Raw genomic sequence first — 17,819 nt, forward strand, 5'->3', positions numbered from 1 at the left:
CTTGCAAATGGATAACATTCTTGCAAAACTGCTGCCATAAAGTGTTACAGAAATGGGCCGGCTCCTAAGCTTATGTCCCAGCTTTTCACCAAAAGATACCAAGAAAACAAAGACAATTTGATAACAGACAGTTGCTCTATCTGAATCATGAAAGAAAAAAAATGGTTTCATATCCCTTTAAAAGTGATATTATTATTTTAGGGTAACTAGATCATTGGACTGGTAGTTTGAGATACTAAAACAAAAAATAACTGCAATAAATTCATTTCCCCATAGATGGTAAACAATAATCCTGATGAATTTCAATAAAAAAAAAAAAAATATTTCTCCATAACATCTTTATTAAAATGCATTTCTGATTTTAAAATATGTTGAGTACATTAAAGGATTACTTTCTGTTATAATTTTTAAGCTAAACAACTAACATATTAAAGTTAATAAACATTAATTAAAACCTACTGACCTATATTTTCTCCAAAACGAAGTTTCATAACGTTCTACAAGTTATATCTTTTATTCGCCGATGATGTCACGTTATCCTGCCCACTATTTTCAGCACTGCATGTTCAAAATACTTAAACCAATAACTTTGTGTTTAAAGCGCCATTTTGAAACCTAGGTATTGTAAGCGGATTGGTACAGAGCAAAGGATACCCATGGAGTGGGTTTGGAAAACAATTAAATTTGCAGACAAGATTTCTGATATACGGTAGAGATATGTTAATGAAATGCTATTGATAAAAAGCGTATTTGGGGTAGTTAGTAACAGGCATAGAAAATATTTACTTACAGTGGCCCTTTAAAGTTAATCTTTTGATGTTTATCTCCTATAATAAATCTTGAGAAAGTCATTCGAGTTTCATAGAATTTATAGGGAAAAAAGTTAAAAGGATACATACGTTTTTTCAGTTCTCTGAAAGTTTCTTTATTCTCCCAAACTTGAATTGATGATGTTTAATCAAAACCTTCTTAGCTAACAAACCTAAGGGGTTTCCTCTTAAAAGTCAAAATATTGTTTATGGGTAATTTGGTAATTGGACTGCTAATTTGATGATACTAAAAAAAATAACTATAATTATTTTCTTTCCCCATAGGTGATGGATAATATTTATGAGGTTATTTACAATCAACATGAAAAAGAAATAGAACAGGTAACTTTTAAGCATAAGCATGATGGAAATGTCTTTCACATGATTAAATTATTTAATTACTACTTAATCTAACAACGGTTACACATGGCATTCAGAGGTGTTAGCCTATGCTTTTCTTACAGGGGAAAACTCAGTCTAAAGGATAACCTTGTTGGGTTAGGTTATATCCCAGTTGTACAATCTAGTAGTATAAGCAAGAATATCCCTTAACCCCCTCAGTGCTGATCCATTTCAAACATCTGGTCAAAGCTGTTATAGTCATTGGCACTTATTGCATTTACACATAAATTTCCTTTTTTTCTGTGAGGTACCCATACTAAATCATACCATTTTTTCAGCATAATATAACTGTATGCTGCAGAAATACCACAATATAGGAATATGTCAGCATATGACATACATGGTAAATAGCAGCATTAGGGTCATTATTTCCTAAATATTTCAATGCATGTTATGGTTCCAAATTTAGCATTGATTCAACTTCTAGAAATAACAAAATGTAGGATTTTATACATATATTACTCAACATAACTGAAAATCAAAAGATAAAATGTACTTTTCTTCACTCTGCACCATCTCGTAATTTATGCAGGAAATTAATAGGTATAAAAATCTCTTACTATAAAAAGATTGGATTAATTAATTTTAATATCTTATAAAACAAGTAAAGACGTGCAACAATAAAAATAGAGGACGTGCAGACCTGTTTTATTAAACATATAGAATAGAGATGCACAGAGCATTAAATGTACAACTCATTTATTTACACGCTTCATACACCATAAAATCTACTTACAGTATACACATGAGCGCTGCGGAATATGTTGGTGCTTCATAAATAAAGTATTATAATAATAATAATAATGAGGACATCAGATAAAGTTGTCGAAACAAAGCCACTCGCAAACAGCCCACTCGCTGCTTACAGGAAGTTTCTAACTGGAGTTATGCCGATCAGCAATACTGCCGCATGTCAGTCTTTTGTCCATGAGGATGAAGAAGGTGCTCATTGTGGAATTTGGACTTTTAGATGGTAAAACTGACTTTCATGCTCCGGTATGTAGCTAACTATAACAGCTCAGGATGTGAAGGGTATTTTGTGAGTGTCTTTGTTTGAACAACTTTATCTGCCCCTTGCATGCATTGCTCCTGTCACTGCTGCTGCGGCCTTCTGGTTTGAGTCTCTAGAAGAGGCTCTACAGGTAGAAACCCCATTGGATGATATCCTTGACAAGCTTAAAGCTCTTAAGCTAGCCAATTCATTTGTTTCTGATGCCGTTGTTCATTTAACCAAGCTAACGGCTAAAAATTCAGGTTTTGCTATTCACACGCATAGGGCACTATGGCTTAAATCCTGGTCAGCTGACGTTACTTCAAAGTCTAAGCTTCTCAACATTCCCTTCAAGGGGCAGACCCTATTCGGGCCTGGACTGAAGGAGATTATTTCCGATATTACTGGAGGAAAAGGTCACACCCTTCCTCAGGATAGGTCCAATAAATTAAGGACCAAACAGACTAATTCTCGTTCCTTTTGAAACTTAAAGAGTGGCGCAGCTTCAACTTCCTCTAATACAAAACAAGAGGGAAATTTTGCCCAGTCCAAGCCGGTCTGGAGACCTAACCAGGCTTGGAACAAAGGAAAGCAGGCCAAAAAACCTGCTGCTGCCTCTAAGACAGCATGAAAGATCAGCCCCAGATCCGGAAACGGATCTAGTAGGGGGCAGACTTTCTCTCTTTGCCCAGGCTTGGGCAAGAGATGTTCAGGATCCCTGGGCATTGGTCCCAGGGATATCTTCTGGACTTCAAAGCTTCTTCCCCAAAAGGGAGATTTCATATTTCACAATTATCTGCAAACCAGATAAAGAGAGAGGCATTCTTACATTGTGTTCAAGACCTCCTAGTTATGGGAGTGATCCACCCAGTTCCAAAGGAGGAACAGGGGCAAGGCTTCTATTCAAATCTGTTTGTAGTTCCCAAGAAAGAGGGATCTTTCAGACCAATCTTAGATCTCAAGATCCTAAACAAATTTCTCAGGGTCCCATCCTTCAAGATGGAAACTATTCGAACCATCCTACCTTTGATCCAGGAGGGTCAATATATGACTACTGTGGATTTAAAGGATGCTTATCTTCACATTCCGATACACAGAGATCATCATGGGTTTCTCAGGTTCGCCTTCCTAGACAGGCATTACCAGTTTGTGGCTCTTCCCTTTGGGTTAGCTTCGGCACCAAGAATCTTTACAAAGGTTCTTGGGTCACTCTTAGCGGTCCTGAGGCCACGGAGTATAGCAGTAGACCCTAACCTAGACGACATTCTGATACAGGCGTTGAATTTTCAAATTGCCAGGTCCCATACGGACATTGTGCTGGCATTCTTGAGGTCTCATGGGTGGAAAGTGAAAGAAGAAAAGAGTTCTCTATCCCCTCTCACAAGAGTTTCCTTCCTAGGAACTCTAATAGATTCTGTAGAAATGAAGATTTACCTGACAGAGGCCAGGTTGTCAAAACTTCTAAATTCCTGCCATGTTCTTTATTCTACTTCTCGCCCTTCAGTGGCTCAATGTATGGAAGTGATCGGCTTAATGGTAGCGGCAATGGACATAGTGCCGTTTGCTCGCCTACATCTCAGACCGCTGCAACTCTGCATGCTCAGTCAGTGGAATGGGGATTACACAGATTTGTCCCCTCTACTAAATCTGGATTAAGAGACCAGAGATTCTCTTCTCTGGTGGCTATCTCAGGTCCATCTGTCCAAGGGTATGACCTTTCGCATGCCAGATTGCACAATAGTGACGACAGATGCCAGGCTTCTGGGCTGGGGTGCAGTCTGGAACTCCCTGAAGGCTCAGGGCTCGTGAACTCAGGAGGAGACACTCCTTCCGATAAACATTCAGGAACTAAGAGTGATATTCAATGCTCTTCAGGCTTGGCCTCAGCTTGCTGCAGTCAGGTTCATCAGATTTCAGTCGGACAATATCATGACTGTAGCCTACATCAACCATCAAGGGGGAACAAGGAGTTCCCTTGCAATGTTGGAGGTTTCAAAAATAATTCTATGGGCAGAGGTTCACTCTTGCCATCTATAAGCTATCCATATCCCAGGAGTAGAGAACTGGGAGGCGGATTTTCTAAGTCGGCAGACTTTTCATCCGGGGGAGTGGGAACTCCATCCAGAAGTGTTTGCACAGTTGATTCAACGTTAGGGCAAACCAGAATTGGATCTCATGGCGTCTCATCAGAACACCAAGCTTCCTTGTTACAGGTCCAGGGATCCCAAGGCAGTGCTGATAGATGCTCTAGCAGCTCCTTGGTCCTTCAAACATCCAAATCTAATTTCTCTGCGTCTGACTGCTTGGAGATTGAACGCTTGATTTTATCAAAACGCAGTTTCTCCGAATCAGTCATTGATACCTTAATTCAGGCTCGAAAGCCTGTCACCAGGAAAATCTATCATAAGATATGGTGTAAATATCTTCATTGGTGTGAATCCATGGGTTACTCATGGAGTAAAGTCAGGATTCCCAGGATATTATCTTTTCTCCAAGAGGGATTGGAGAAGGGATTGTCAGCTAGTTCCTTAAAGGGACAGATTTCTGCTCTGTCTATTCTTTTCCACAAGCGTCTGGCGGATGTTCCAGACATTCAGGCGTTTTGTCAGGCTTTAGTTAGAATCAAGCCTGTGCTTAAACCTGTTGCTCCGCCATGGAGTTTAAATTTAGTTCTTAAGGTTCTTCAAGGGGTTCCGTTTGAACCTCTACATTCCATAGATATCAAGCTTTTATCTCGGAAAGTTCTGTTTTTGGTAGCTATTTCTTCGGCTCGAAGAGTTTCAGAGTTATCTGCCTTACAGTGTGATTCCCCTTATCTGATCTTCAATGCAGATAAGGTAGTTTTGCGTACCAAACCTGAGTTTCTTCCTAAGGTTGTATCTAATAAGAATATCAATCAGGAGATTGTTGTTCCGTCACTGTGTCCTAATCCTTCTTCAAAGAAGGAACGTCTATTACATAATCTTGACGTGGTTCTTGCTTTAAAGTTTTATTTACAAGCTACTAAGGATTTTCGTCAAACATCGGCATTGTTTGTTGTTTACTCTGGACAGAGAAGAAGCCAAAAGGCTTCAGCAACTTCTTTCCTTTTGGTTAAGAAGTATAATCCGCTTAGCTTATGAGACTGCTGGCCAGCAGCCTCCTGAAAGAATTACAGCTCATTCCACTAGAGCGGTGGCTTCCACATGGGCTTTTAAAAATGAGGCTTCTGTTGAACAGATTTGTAAGGTGGCGACTTGGTCTTCGCTTCATACTTTTTCTAAATTCTACAAATTTGATACTTTTGCTTCTTCGGAGGCTATTTTTGGGAGAAAGGTCTTACAGGCAGTGGTGCCTTCCGTTTAAGCGCCTACCTTGTCCCTCCCTTCATCCGTGTCCTATAGCTTTGGTATTGGATTCCCACAAGTAATGGATGAATCCGTGGACTGGATACACCTTACAAGAGAAAACAAAATTTATGCTTACCTGATAAATTTATTTCTCTTGTGGAGTATCCAGTCCACGGCCCGCCCTGTCATTTTAAGGCAGGTGTTTTTTATTTTTAAACTACAGTCACCACTGCACCCTATAGTTTCTCCTTTCTCTTGCTTGACTTCGGTCGAATGACTGGCAGTGGCAGTTAGGGGAGGAGCTATATAGACAGCTCTGCTGTGGGTGATCCTCTTGCAGCTTCCTGTTGGGAAGGAGAATATCCCACAAGTAATGGATGAATCCATGGACTGGATACACCACAAGAGAAATAAATTTATCAGGTAAGCATACATTTTGTTTTTACGCGATTTTGGCATTACATATACGGCGTAGCATACAAGTTACGCGTGTATATATCACCCTTCGGATGTATTTTTTTTAGCCATAGACTAACAAAGGCCTAGATTTGGAGTTCGGCGGTAAAAGGGCTGTTAACGCTCCGCAGGCTTTTTTCTGGCCGCACCATAAATTTAACTCTGGTATCGAGAGTTCAAACAAATGCTGCGTTAGGCTCCAAAAAAGGAGCGTAGAGCATTTTTACCGCAAATGCAACTCTCGATACCAGAGTTGCTTACGGACGCGGCCGGCCTCAAAAACGTGCTCGTGCACGATTCCCCCATAGGAAACAATGGGGCTGTTTGAGCTGAAAAAAAACCTAACACCTGCAAAAAAGCAGCGTTCAGCTCCTAACGCAGCCCCATTATTTCCTATGGGGAAACACTTCCTACGTCTGCACCTAACACTCTAACATGTACCCCGAGTCTAAACACCCCTAACCTTACACTTATTAACCCCTAATCTGCCGCCCCCGCTATCGCTGACCCCTGCATATTTTTTTAAACCCCTAATCTGCCGCTCCGTAAACCGCCGCAACCTACGTTATCCCTATGTACCCCTAATCTGCTGCCCTAACATCGCCGACCCCTATATTATATTTATTAACCCCTAATCTGCCCCCCTCAACGTCGCCGACACCTGCCTACACTTATTAACCCCTAATCTGCCGAGCGGACCTGAGCGCTACTATAATAAAGTTATAAACCCCTAATCCGCCTCACTAACCCTATCATAAATAGTATTAACCCCTAATCTGCCCTCCCTAACATCGCCGACACCTACCTTCAATTATTAACCCCTAATCTTCCGATCGGAGCTCACCGCTATTCTAATAAATGTATTAACCCCTAAAGCTAAGTCTAACCCTAACACTAACACCCCCCTAAGTTAAATATAATTTTTATCTAATGAAATAAATTAACTCTTATTAAATAAATGATTCCTATTTAAAGCTAAATACTTACCTGTAAAATAAACCCTAATATAGCTACAATATAAATTATAATTATATTATAGCTATTTTAGGATTTATATTTATTTTACAGGCAACTTTGTAATTATTTTAACCAGGTACAATAGCTATTAAATAGTTAAGAACTATTTAATAGTTACCTAGTTAAAATAATAACAAATTTACCTGTAAAATAAATCCTAACCTAAGATATAATTAAACCTAACACTACCCTATCAATAAATTAATTAAATAAACTACCTACAATTACCTACAATTAACCTAACACTACACTATCAATAAATTAATTAAACACAATTCCTACAAATAAATACAATTAAATAAACTAGCTAAAGTACAAAAAATAAAAAAGAACTAAGTTACAGAAAATAAAAAAATATTTACAAACATAAGAAAAATATTACAACAATTTTAAACTAATTACACCTACTCTAAGCCCCCTAATAAAATAACAAAGCCCCCCAAAATAAAAAATTCCCTACCCTATTCTAAATTAAAAAAGTTACAAGCTCTTTTACCTTACCAGCCCTGAACAGGGCCCTTTGCGGGGCATGCCCCAAGAATTTCAGCTCTTTTGCCTGTAAAAAAAAACATACAATACCCCCCCCCCAACATTACAACCCACCACCCACATACCCCTAATCTAACCCAAACCCCCCTTAAATAAACCTAACACTAATCCCCTGAAGATCTTCCTACCTTGTCTTCACCATCCAGGTATCACCGATCCGTCCTGGCTCCAAGATCTTCATCCAACCCAAGCGGGGGTTGGCGATCCATAATCCGGTGCTGAAGAGGTCCAGAAGAGGCTCCAAAGTCTTCCTCCTATCCGGCAAGAAGAGGACATCCGGACCGGCAAACATCTTCTCCAAGCGGCATCTTCGATCTTCTTCCATCCGGAGCGAAGTGGCAGGATCCTGAAGACCTCCAGCGCGGAACATCCATCCAGACCGACGACTGAACGACGAATGACTGTTCCTTTAAGGGACGTCATCCAAGATGGCGTCCCTCGAATTCCGATTGGCTGATAGGATTCTATCAGCCAATCGGAATTAAGGTAGGAATTTTCTGATTGGCTGATGGAATCAGCCAATCAGAATCAAGTTCAATCCGATTGGCTGATCCAATCAGCCAATCAGATTGAGCTCGCATTCTATTGGCTGTTCCGATCAGCCAATAGAATGCGAGCTCAATCTGATTGGCTGATTGGATCGGCCAATCGGATTGAACTAGATTCTGATTGGCTGATTCCATCAGCCAATCAGAAAATTCCTACCTTAATTCCGATTGGCTGATAGAATCCTATCAGCCAATCGGAATTCGAGGGACGCCATCTTGGATGACGTCCCTTAAAGGAACAGTCATTTGTCGTTCAGTCGTCGGTCCGGATGGATGTTCCGCGCTGGAGGTCTTCAGGATCCTGCCACTTCGCTCCGGATGGAAGAAGATCGAAGATGCCGCTTGGAGAAGATGTTTGCCGGTCCGGATGTCCTCTTCTTGCCGGATAGGAGGAAGACTTTGGAGCCTCTTCTGGACCTCTTCAGCACCGGATTAGGGATCGCCAACCCCCGCTTGGGTTGGATGAAGATCTTGGAGCCAGGACGGATCGGTGATACCTGGATGGTGAAGACAAGGTAGGAAGATCAGGGGATTAGTGTTAGGTTTATTTAAGGGGGGTTTGGGTTAGATTAGGGGTATGTGGGTGGTGGGTTGTAATGTTGGGGGGGGGGTATTGTATGTTTTTTTTTACAGGCAAAAGAGCTGAAATTCTTGGGGCATGCCCCGCAAAGGGCCCTGTTCAGGGCTGGTAAGGTAAAAGAGCTTGTAACTTTTTTAATTTAGAATAGGGTAGGGAATTTTTTATTTTGGGGGGCTTTGTTATTTTATTAGGGGGCTTAGAGTAGGTGTAATTAGTTTAAAATTGTTGTAATATTTTTATTATGTTTGTAAATATTTTTTTATTTTCTGTAACTTAGTTCTTTTTTATTTTTTGTACTTTAGCTAGTTTATTTAATTGTATTTATTTGTAGGAATTGTGTTTAATTAATTTATTGATAGTGTAGTGTTAGGTTAATTGTAGGTAATTGTAGGTAGTTTATTTAATTATTTTATTGATAGGGTAGTGTTAGGTTTAATTATATCTTAGGTTAGGATTTATTTTACAGGTAAATTTGTTATTATTTTAACTAGGTAACTATTAAATAGTTCTTAACTATTTAATAGCTATTGTACCTGGTTAAAATAATTACAAAGTTGCCTGTAAAATAAATATAAATCCTAAAATAGCTATAATATAATTATAATTTATATTGTAGCTATATTAGGGTTTATTTTACAGGTAAGTATTTAGCTTTAAATAGGAATCATTTATTTAATAAGAGTTAATTTATTTCGTTAGATAAAAATTATATTTAACTTAGGGAGGTGTTAGTGTTAGGGTTAGACTTAGCTTTAGGGGTTAATACATTTATTAGAATAGCGGTGAGCTCCGATCGGAAGATTAGGGGTTAATAATTGAAGGTAGGTGTCGGCGATGTTAGGGAGGGCAGATTAGGGGTTAATACTATTTATGATAGGGTTAGTGAGGCGGATTAGGGGTTAATAACTTTATTATAGTAGCGCTCAGGTCCGCTCGGCAGATTAGGAGTTAATAAGTGTAGGCAGGTGTCGGCGACGTTGTGGGGGGCAGATTAGGGGTTAATAAATATAATATAGGGGTCGGCGGTGTTAGGGGTAGCAGATTAGGGGTACATAAGTATAACGTAGGTGGCGGTCGGCAGATTAGGGGTTAAAAATTTTAATCGAGTGGCGGCGATGTGGGGGGAGCTCGGTTTAGGGGTACATAGGTAGTTTATGGGTGTTAGTGTACTTTAGGGTACAGTAGTTAAGAGCTTTATAAACCGGCGTTAGCCAGAAAGCTCTTAACTCCTGCTATTTTCAGGCGGCTGGAATCTTGTCGTTAGAGCTCTAACGCTCACTTCAGAAACGACTCTAAATACCGGCGTAAGAAAGATCCCATTGAAAAGATAGGCTACGCAAATGGCGTAGGGGGATCTGCGGTATGGAAAAGTCGCGGCTGAAAAGTGAGCGTTAGACCCTTTAATCACTGACTCCAAATACCAGCGGGCGCCCAAAACCAGCGTTAGGAGCCTCTAACGCTGGTTTTGACGGCTACCGCCGAACTCCAAATCTAGGCCATAGAAAAGGCGCAAAATTTGGTATCCAATATACAGCGTAAGGACTTCCGCGCACAGAATTCAGAAAATCTATTCCATTCTCATCTCGCCACATATTGCAGGCGCAGGAACCCTTGCACTGACTAAAATAGCAATGTAACTCCCTGGAAGCCTTTACAAACACATACATTTAAGCAGCATCTCAAGGTTAAAGGGACAGTATACTATGATATTGGTTTTTTAAGGTTTATTTGTGAATTTGAAATAGTTTGAAGCCACAACATAATCAAATGGATTGAGCTTGTAGGTACTTTATCACCTTGTGGACATCTAGGGGTCGATCCGATAAAAATCGTCGCCCGCAAAAGTCGGCGACGCCAATATTTGCGCGGGTTTGGTATCCTATATACGGCGTAACCTAGAAGTTACGCGCATATATTTCTGCCGTCGCCCGTAGTTTTTTGGGCCATAGGCAGGTATACCAAACCCGCACAATTTGGTATCCAATATACAGCGTAAGGACTTACGTGGCGAAAATGGAGAAATCTTACTCCATTTTCACCTCGCCACAAAAAGCAGCCGTAAGAAGCCTTACGCTGACTATTGGAGCCCCGTAACTCCCTAAACTGGCTGCTAAAATAAACCTAACGCATGCGCAACGTCTATCTCCCTGTTAACCGCGACCTGCTAAAATAAACCTAACACCTAACGCATGCGCAACGTCTATCTCCCTGTCAACCGCGATCTGCTAAAATAAACCTAACACCTAACGCATGCGCAATGTCTATCTCCCTGTCAACCGCGATCCCCCGCCGCAATCCCTAATAAAGTATTTAACCCCTAAACCGCCGCCATCTACATAAACTAACCCCCTACTGTGAGCCCCTAAAACCGCCACCATCTAACTGATCTATCCCCTAATGTGAACCCCTAAAACCGCCACCATCTAACTGATCTATCCCCTAATGTGAACCCCTTACACCGCCGCCATCTATATTAAAATTATTAACCCCTAATTTAATCTACCTACCCCGCCGCCAGCTATATTATCTATATTAACCCTAAGTATATTATAGTTAATATAGTTATTACATTATATATATTAACTATATTAACCCTAATTATATTAGGGTTAATATAGTTAATATAGTTACTATAGTATTTATATTAACTATATTAACTCTATCTAACCCTAACACCCCTAACTAAATTCTTAATAAATAAATCTAATTCATATTATAAACTAAAATATTCCTATTTAAATCTAAATACTTACCTATAAAATAAACCCTAAGATAGCTACAATATAATTAATAATTACATTATAGCTATGTTAGGGTTTATATTTATTTTACAGGTAAATTGTTAATTATTTTAAGTAGGTATAATAGCTATTAAATAGTTATGAACTATTTAATAGCTACCTAGTTAAAATAATTACCCAATTACCTGTAAAATAAATCCTAACCTAAGTTACAAATACACCTACACTATCAATAAATCAGATTCAAGTTCAATCCGATTGGCTGAACCAATCAGCCAATCGGATTGAACTTGAATCTGATTGGCTGATTCAATCAGCCAATCAGATTTTTCTACCTTAATTCCGATTGGCTGATAGAATCCTATCAGCCAATCAGAATTCGGCGGACGCCATCTTGGATGACGTCATTTAAAGGAACCTCATTCGTCGGGAAGTCGTCGTGCCGGAAGGATGCTCCGCGGCGGAGGAGCGAAGAAAGAAGATTGAAGATGCCGATTTGCTTGAAGACATCGCCGATGGAAGAAGACTCTCTGCCGCTTGCTTCAAGACATCGCCCGGATGGAAGAAGACTTCACTGCCGCTTGCTGGAACACATCGCCTGGATCGGATGAGGAGTTCGGCCCGGCTGGGTGAATACAAGGTAGGGAGATCTTCAGGGGGGTAGTGTTAGGTTTATTTAAGGGAGGTTTGGGTTAGATTAGGGGTATGTGGGTGGTGGGTTGTAATGTTGGGGGGTGGTATTGTGTGTTTTTTTTGCAGGCAAAAGAGCAGTTTTCTTTGGGGCATGCCCCCACAAAAGGCCCTTTTAAGGGCTGGTAAGGTAAAAGAGCTTTGAACTTTTTTTAATTTAGAATAGGGTAGGGAATTTTTTTATTTTGGGGGGCTTTATTATTTTATTAGGGGGCTTAGAATAGGTGTAATTAGCTTAAAAATCCTGTAATCTTTTTTTTATTTTTTGTAATTTAGTGTTTTGTTTTTTTTGTAATTTAGTTTAGTTTATTTAATTGTATTTTTAGATAGATATTTGTAGTTTATTTAATTTATTGATAGTGTAGGTGTATTTGTAACTTAGTTTAGGATTTATTTTACAGGTAATTGGGTAATTATTTTAACTAGGTAGCTATTAAATAGTTCATAACTATTTAATAGCTATTATACCTAGTTAAAATAATGAACAATTTACCTGTAAAATAAATATAAACCCTAACATAGCTATAATGTAATTATTAATTATATTGTAGCTATCTTAGGATTTATTTTATAGGTAAGTATTTAGATTTAAATAGGAATATTTTAATTAATAATATTAATATTAGATTTATTTTAATAAGAGTTTAGTTAGGGATGTTAGAGTTAGATAGGGTTATTATACTTTATATATATATAATATAATAACGATATTAACTATATTAACCCTAATATAATTAGGGTTAATATAGTTAATATATATATAATATAATAACTATATTAACTATATTAACCCTAATATAATTAGGGTTAATATAGTTAATATAGCTGGCGGCGGTGTAGGGGGATTAGATTAGGGGTTAATACATTTATTATAGGTGGCCGCGGTGTAGGGGGATGTAGATTGTAGGCAAAAGAGCAGTTTACTTTGTGACAAAGCCCCGCCAAAAGCCCTTTTAAGGGCTGGCAAAAGAGCTGAATTCTTTGGGGCATGCCCCGCAAAAAGCCCTTTTAAGGGCTGGCAAAAGAGCTGTTACTTTGGGGCAATGCCACGCAAAAAGCCCTTTTCAGGGCTATTTGTAGGGTTAGACTTAGGTTTAGTGGTAGGGATAGTTTAGTACTTCAGGGATTAAATAATTTAATATAGCTGGCGGCGGTATAGGGGATTAGATTAGGGGTTAATAATTTTACAATAGATAGCGGCGGGGTAGGGGCTCACTTTAGGGGGTAGGTAAGGTAGATGGCGGCGGTAGTTAGGGGCTCACTTTAGGGGGGTTAGATTTAATATAGCTGGCGGCGGTTTAGGGGTTAATAATTTTATTAGGTTGCGGCGGGCTCCGGGAGCGGCGGTTTAGGGGTTAATAATTTTATTAGGTTGCGGCGGGGATTGGGAGCGGAGGTTTAGGGGTTAATACATATTTTAGTGTTACTATAGTGAGGGGGGATAACGGATAGAGGGTTAGACGTGTCGGGCTATGTTAGGGAGGCGTGTTAGACTTGTCGGGCTATGTTAGGGAGGCGTGTTAGACAGTGCGGGTGATTTAAGACTTTAGTCAGGTTTTGTAGGCGCCGGCAGTTTCTAACGTGCCGTAAGTCACTGGCGACGCCAGAAATTTGTACTTGCGCAGATTTCTGGACATCGCTGGTTTATCAGACTTACGGCAGGTTAGCATCTGACGGCGCAGTATATGGGATAGCTCGAGTTGCGAGCTGAAACTGCAGGCGACGCGGGTTCCCTCGCTTGCGCCGCAAACTACGATCTATATCGGATCGCGCCCATACTTGCTTATTTACTTTAAATTTCTTCTCAAAACAATCAACAATACTTGGAGGAGAGAACAATGGGAAATCATAATTGTATTACCTTCATCTCTTTAAAACCCACTGGAGTGTAATTTATTCTAATGCTAACACAGCTTGGAATTGATGCCAAAATATATAAAGGTGGTATGCTCTGCTGTTTTCCCTTTGTGTTTAAATAAAAATCTGTTGTGCTGCCACACTCTTGTATTTTTGTGCATATTTTGAGGGGTTTGTGGTGCCCCTGTGGTGTGCATGCAGTACCCTCAGTGCTGGACACTTCTCTGATTTTTAAACTATATAAAGGGACAGTCAAGTCCAAAGAAAACCTTCTTCTTTTAAATAGGGCATGTTATTTCAAACTACTTTCAGATTTAATTCTAACACTTGCTTTGTTCTCTTGGTATTCTTAGTTGAAAGCAAAACCTAGGATGGCTCATATGATAATTTCTAAGACCTTCTTGAAGGCTGCCTCTTTGCAATTGTGTCAAACCAATCACAGACACCACAACCTCTCACCTGCAGCCTTAAAACACCTGATAATGCCCACCCTATCAGTAACATCACTACAATATATACCAATGTGTCAATTTATATTGGATGTGAGATAAATTGATTTACATCTTAGAAGTGAATATTACTATATGTAACCTTCATAAACAGCTATTGTGTATGTGAGTTATAGTACAAGAATATGTCATAAACAGGATAATATTACCTTTTTTTGCCATTTCCACACAGGTCTTATTATATGTTTTAACAATATTAGTGTACTAAAACACCATTCACATGGATGTGGATGACAATTATATGGTAAATAACAGAGGACAAGATTTATGGTGAACTATAAGAATGTTTATTTCTTTTTTGGCTTCTTGGATGAGGGAGTGGAGGTGACTGTAGTGGATTGCCTTGTTCTCATGGTTTGAGAAGATTCTAATGTTTCTTCTGGTGTGCTGGCCACAGATGATAGGCTGGAGGCAGTGTCCCGCTGGTGTGTAAAGTGCTCAGCCAACACACCCAAGAGTTGATTTTGTTCTCTCCATCTATTGTCCATTTGCATCTGAATATCAGACAGAATTTGCATCATCTGTGATTGGTTATGAACACTTGCACTTAACAATGCTGCCATGTCCCTCTGTAGCTCTATGCTACGTTGTTGTCTCCTCTCTTGGCTCCTGATGAACATTTCATGGTTCCTGAAGAACCTCTCTTGGCCTCTTTGTATGTTCTCCGTGCTTGTTATGAGCCTCCTCTGGAGTGCAACGTATTCCTCACCCAGGGGTGAATACAATGCATCCACAGGCTCTTGAGCAGCAGGGCTTCTAGGTGCTTGTGGGGCAGGGTCACCTGCATATGCTGTTGCTTGATGTGCAGGGCCAGCTTCAACTGCTGGTTTATGTGGTGGTGGGCCAGATTCAACTGCTGGTTCATGTGGTGGTGGGCCAGCTTCAACTGCTGGTTCATGTGGTGGTGGGCCAGCTTCAACTGCTGGTTCATGTGGGGCAGGGTCACCTGCATCTGATGGTTCTTGAGGTAAAATATGCTCTATTTCCTTCTGTCAATGGTGGAGCTCGTCCAATTGCTAAGGATGGTGGAGCTTGTCCAATTGCTGAGGATGGTGGAGCTCGTATGGTTGGTTGTCCCACTAATGACGAGTGTGTGACCACTCAGCCTGTCCAACTGGAACTTCATGTGACATTGTGTGTGGGTAAAATCCCTGACTGCCATGAGATTGTCTTGTGGGGAGGGAGTAAATACATGGACCCTTTGTGGCTGTCTTGGCTCCCCCTCAAAGCCAAAGGGAGGATATTCGTCTGGCCAGGAATCTTGCCAGAGGTCATATGGCAATGGTGGTGGCATCACTCCCGGGTCCTCAACTGAAGCCATCCAACCATGCTCATGACTGGGAGCATACTGTTCTTGCGGTTGCCTGAAGGGTGGTGGTGGTGGTGGTATGGATTTTTGCATCCTTGTGACAGGAGGTTCTGTGAAGGAGTCAAAGGATGAGATGGATTAGTAAAGTCAGATATATGTCCACGTGGGCATACAATATACATTGATACATGCTAGGGCCTATACTTATTCTCATGTCAAACTCTATAACATGTGTCCTGTGTTAATCTGAGACATGTTGGTATTGCACTATTCCACCTCATATCATGAATTGCATTGTGTTAAGTAGCATTAATGTCAAATATAATTGTAGATGTTTTTGTTAGTAGGCCAAATACCATGCTCCTCATTGTGTACATGAATGTGTGATATTAAAAGATGTTATATCTCAAATACATATCATACTGGTGTGTGGGATGTTACTCACCAGCATGATGTGCTGTGGTTGCATCCCCTGAGTCACAAGCCCCTGGAAGTCCACAGACTGCTGTGATAATCAGGGACCTGCGTATCATCTCCTGCCAGGTGTTATACTCTATGTCCAGGGATGGACCACCGCCTGTTCCCCTCTGGTGCATAGCTTCCTGCCCCATCTTTTCTTTGACCCGCCTCTTGCAGTCATTCCACCGCTTTTTCAGGCCATCAACAGTCCTCCTCTGCGGGGCCACACTGTTGACGGCATCCTCTACCGCCAACCATGCCGTTTTTCGCCTTTTGGCACTGCCTTTGCGCTTCTCCTGCCCGAAGAGGGCACTGTAATTGTCCATGATGGCCTGGACTAGGGCAAAATTTTCCTCAAATGAGAAGTTTGGACATCTCAGCGTCTCATCCTCCATGGACACCTGGCTTGCTCCCTGTGATGTCCCTGGTGTGGGTTCCTCCCTATCCTCTCCCTCCTCCCCCTTTCTGTCCACATGTGCACCCTGTGTCCCTCTCCTAGATGTGCCTGGTCTCTGGGGCTCTCGGGCATCTCCCCTCCCATCATCCCTTCTAGCTCTCCCTCTCCTCACTCCACTTACTCCCTGACGGTGACCCCACTGCTCCTCCTGTCCTCTCCAATACTCCTCTCCCTGCCACTCCTCTCCCTGCCATCCTCACACTAAATCACACTACACACAATCACACTCACTCCCAGTTCAATCACACACAATCACAACCAAAAACTCAGCCTATCACACTGGGAAATTCAAATAAAATGTGTGAGGTGTTAGAAAAAAAAGTGTGGTGTATTTGTATATGTGTATGTATGCAAAATGTGTGCAATATGTAAAAATATGTGTAAGTGTACAAGCTTAATCAAACAACAATGCGACCTAACTAACTCCTCTGTTTGTACCTCTCTCTACATTGACTAATCCTCCACTCCAGTGTAGTGTGCTGTAGCTCAACGAACCATCCAAACACACTGCGCATGGGTTTATACTGTATATGAATTTTGAATAGCGTAATTATGTGTCACATTTTTATATGAAATCGCGGTTCATTTTTACGAGTGTTAGCCTAATTTGCATAAAACTACTCTTTATTGACACTTTCCGTGGACAAAATACTGGCATAAGTTACTTGCGACGACTAAAATGTGTATTTGCGCACATTTCAGAAGATCGCCAGTTTGTCCTACTTACGCCAGTTTAGCATCTAACGGCGCAGTATATGTAATACCCCGATGTGCAAGGTGAAATTACGGGTGGCACAGGTTCCCACGCTTGCGCCGAAACCTGCGCCATATATTTGATCGCGCCCGTGATCTTTTTCACAGACTTATTTTAGCAGAAGAATAGCCAATAACACATTGAATTCTCCACATTCATCTAAATGAAAGGAGACTAAGATAAGAGTTACATTGTGAGCAACTGTACTAGCTAGTTTCATAACTGACTCCTTTCTGAAAAGACTCTAAAAATAAGTTATGATGAGGAAAATGATGAGGAAAATACCCTTCCACTGTGAGTATATTGACAAACAGTCGATCAATGTATAGCCCAGCTGCACATTTCCCAATCCATATTTAGTA

At 40.5% G+C, this 17,819-nt stretch overlaps 1 protein-coding gene across 2 annotated transcripts in view; it reads left to right on the top strand.

Moving 5' to 3' along the window:
• SLC13A1 (solute carrier family 13 member 1) overlaps nucleotides 1–17,819 on the top strand; it is a 258,307-nt gene that overhangs the window by 146,250 nt on the left and 94,238 nt on the right. For both annotated transcript variants that reach the window (XM_053716667.1, XM_053716666.1), the window contains one exon: nucleotides 1,095–1,151. In XM_053716667.1, the coding sequence (XP_053572642.1) occupies nucleotides 1,095–1,151 (57 nt within the window). The remainder of the gene's footprint in view (nucleotides 1–1,094; nucleotides 1,152–17,819) is intronic.

This window comes from Bombina bombina, chromosome 6 (assembly GCF_027579735.1).
Source record: "Bombina bombina isolate aBomBom1 chromosome 6, aBomBom1.pri, whole genome shotgun sequence".
Lineage (NCBI taxonomy): Eukaryota > Metazoa > Chordata > Amphibia > Anura > Bombinatoridae > Bombina > Bombina bombina.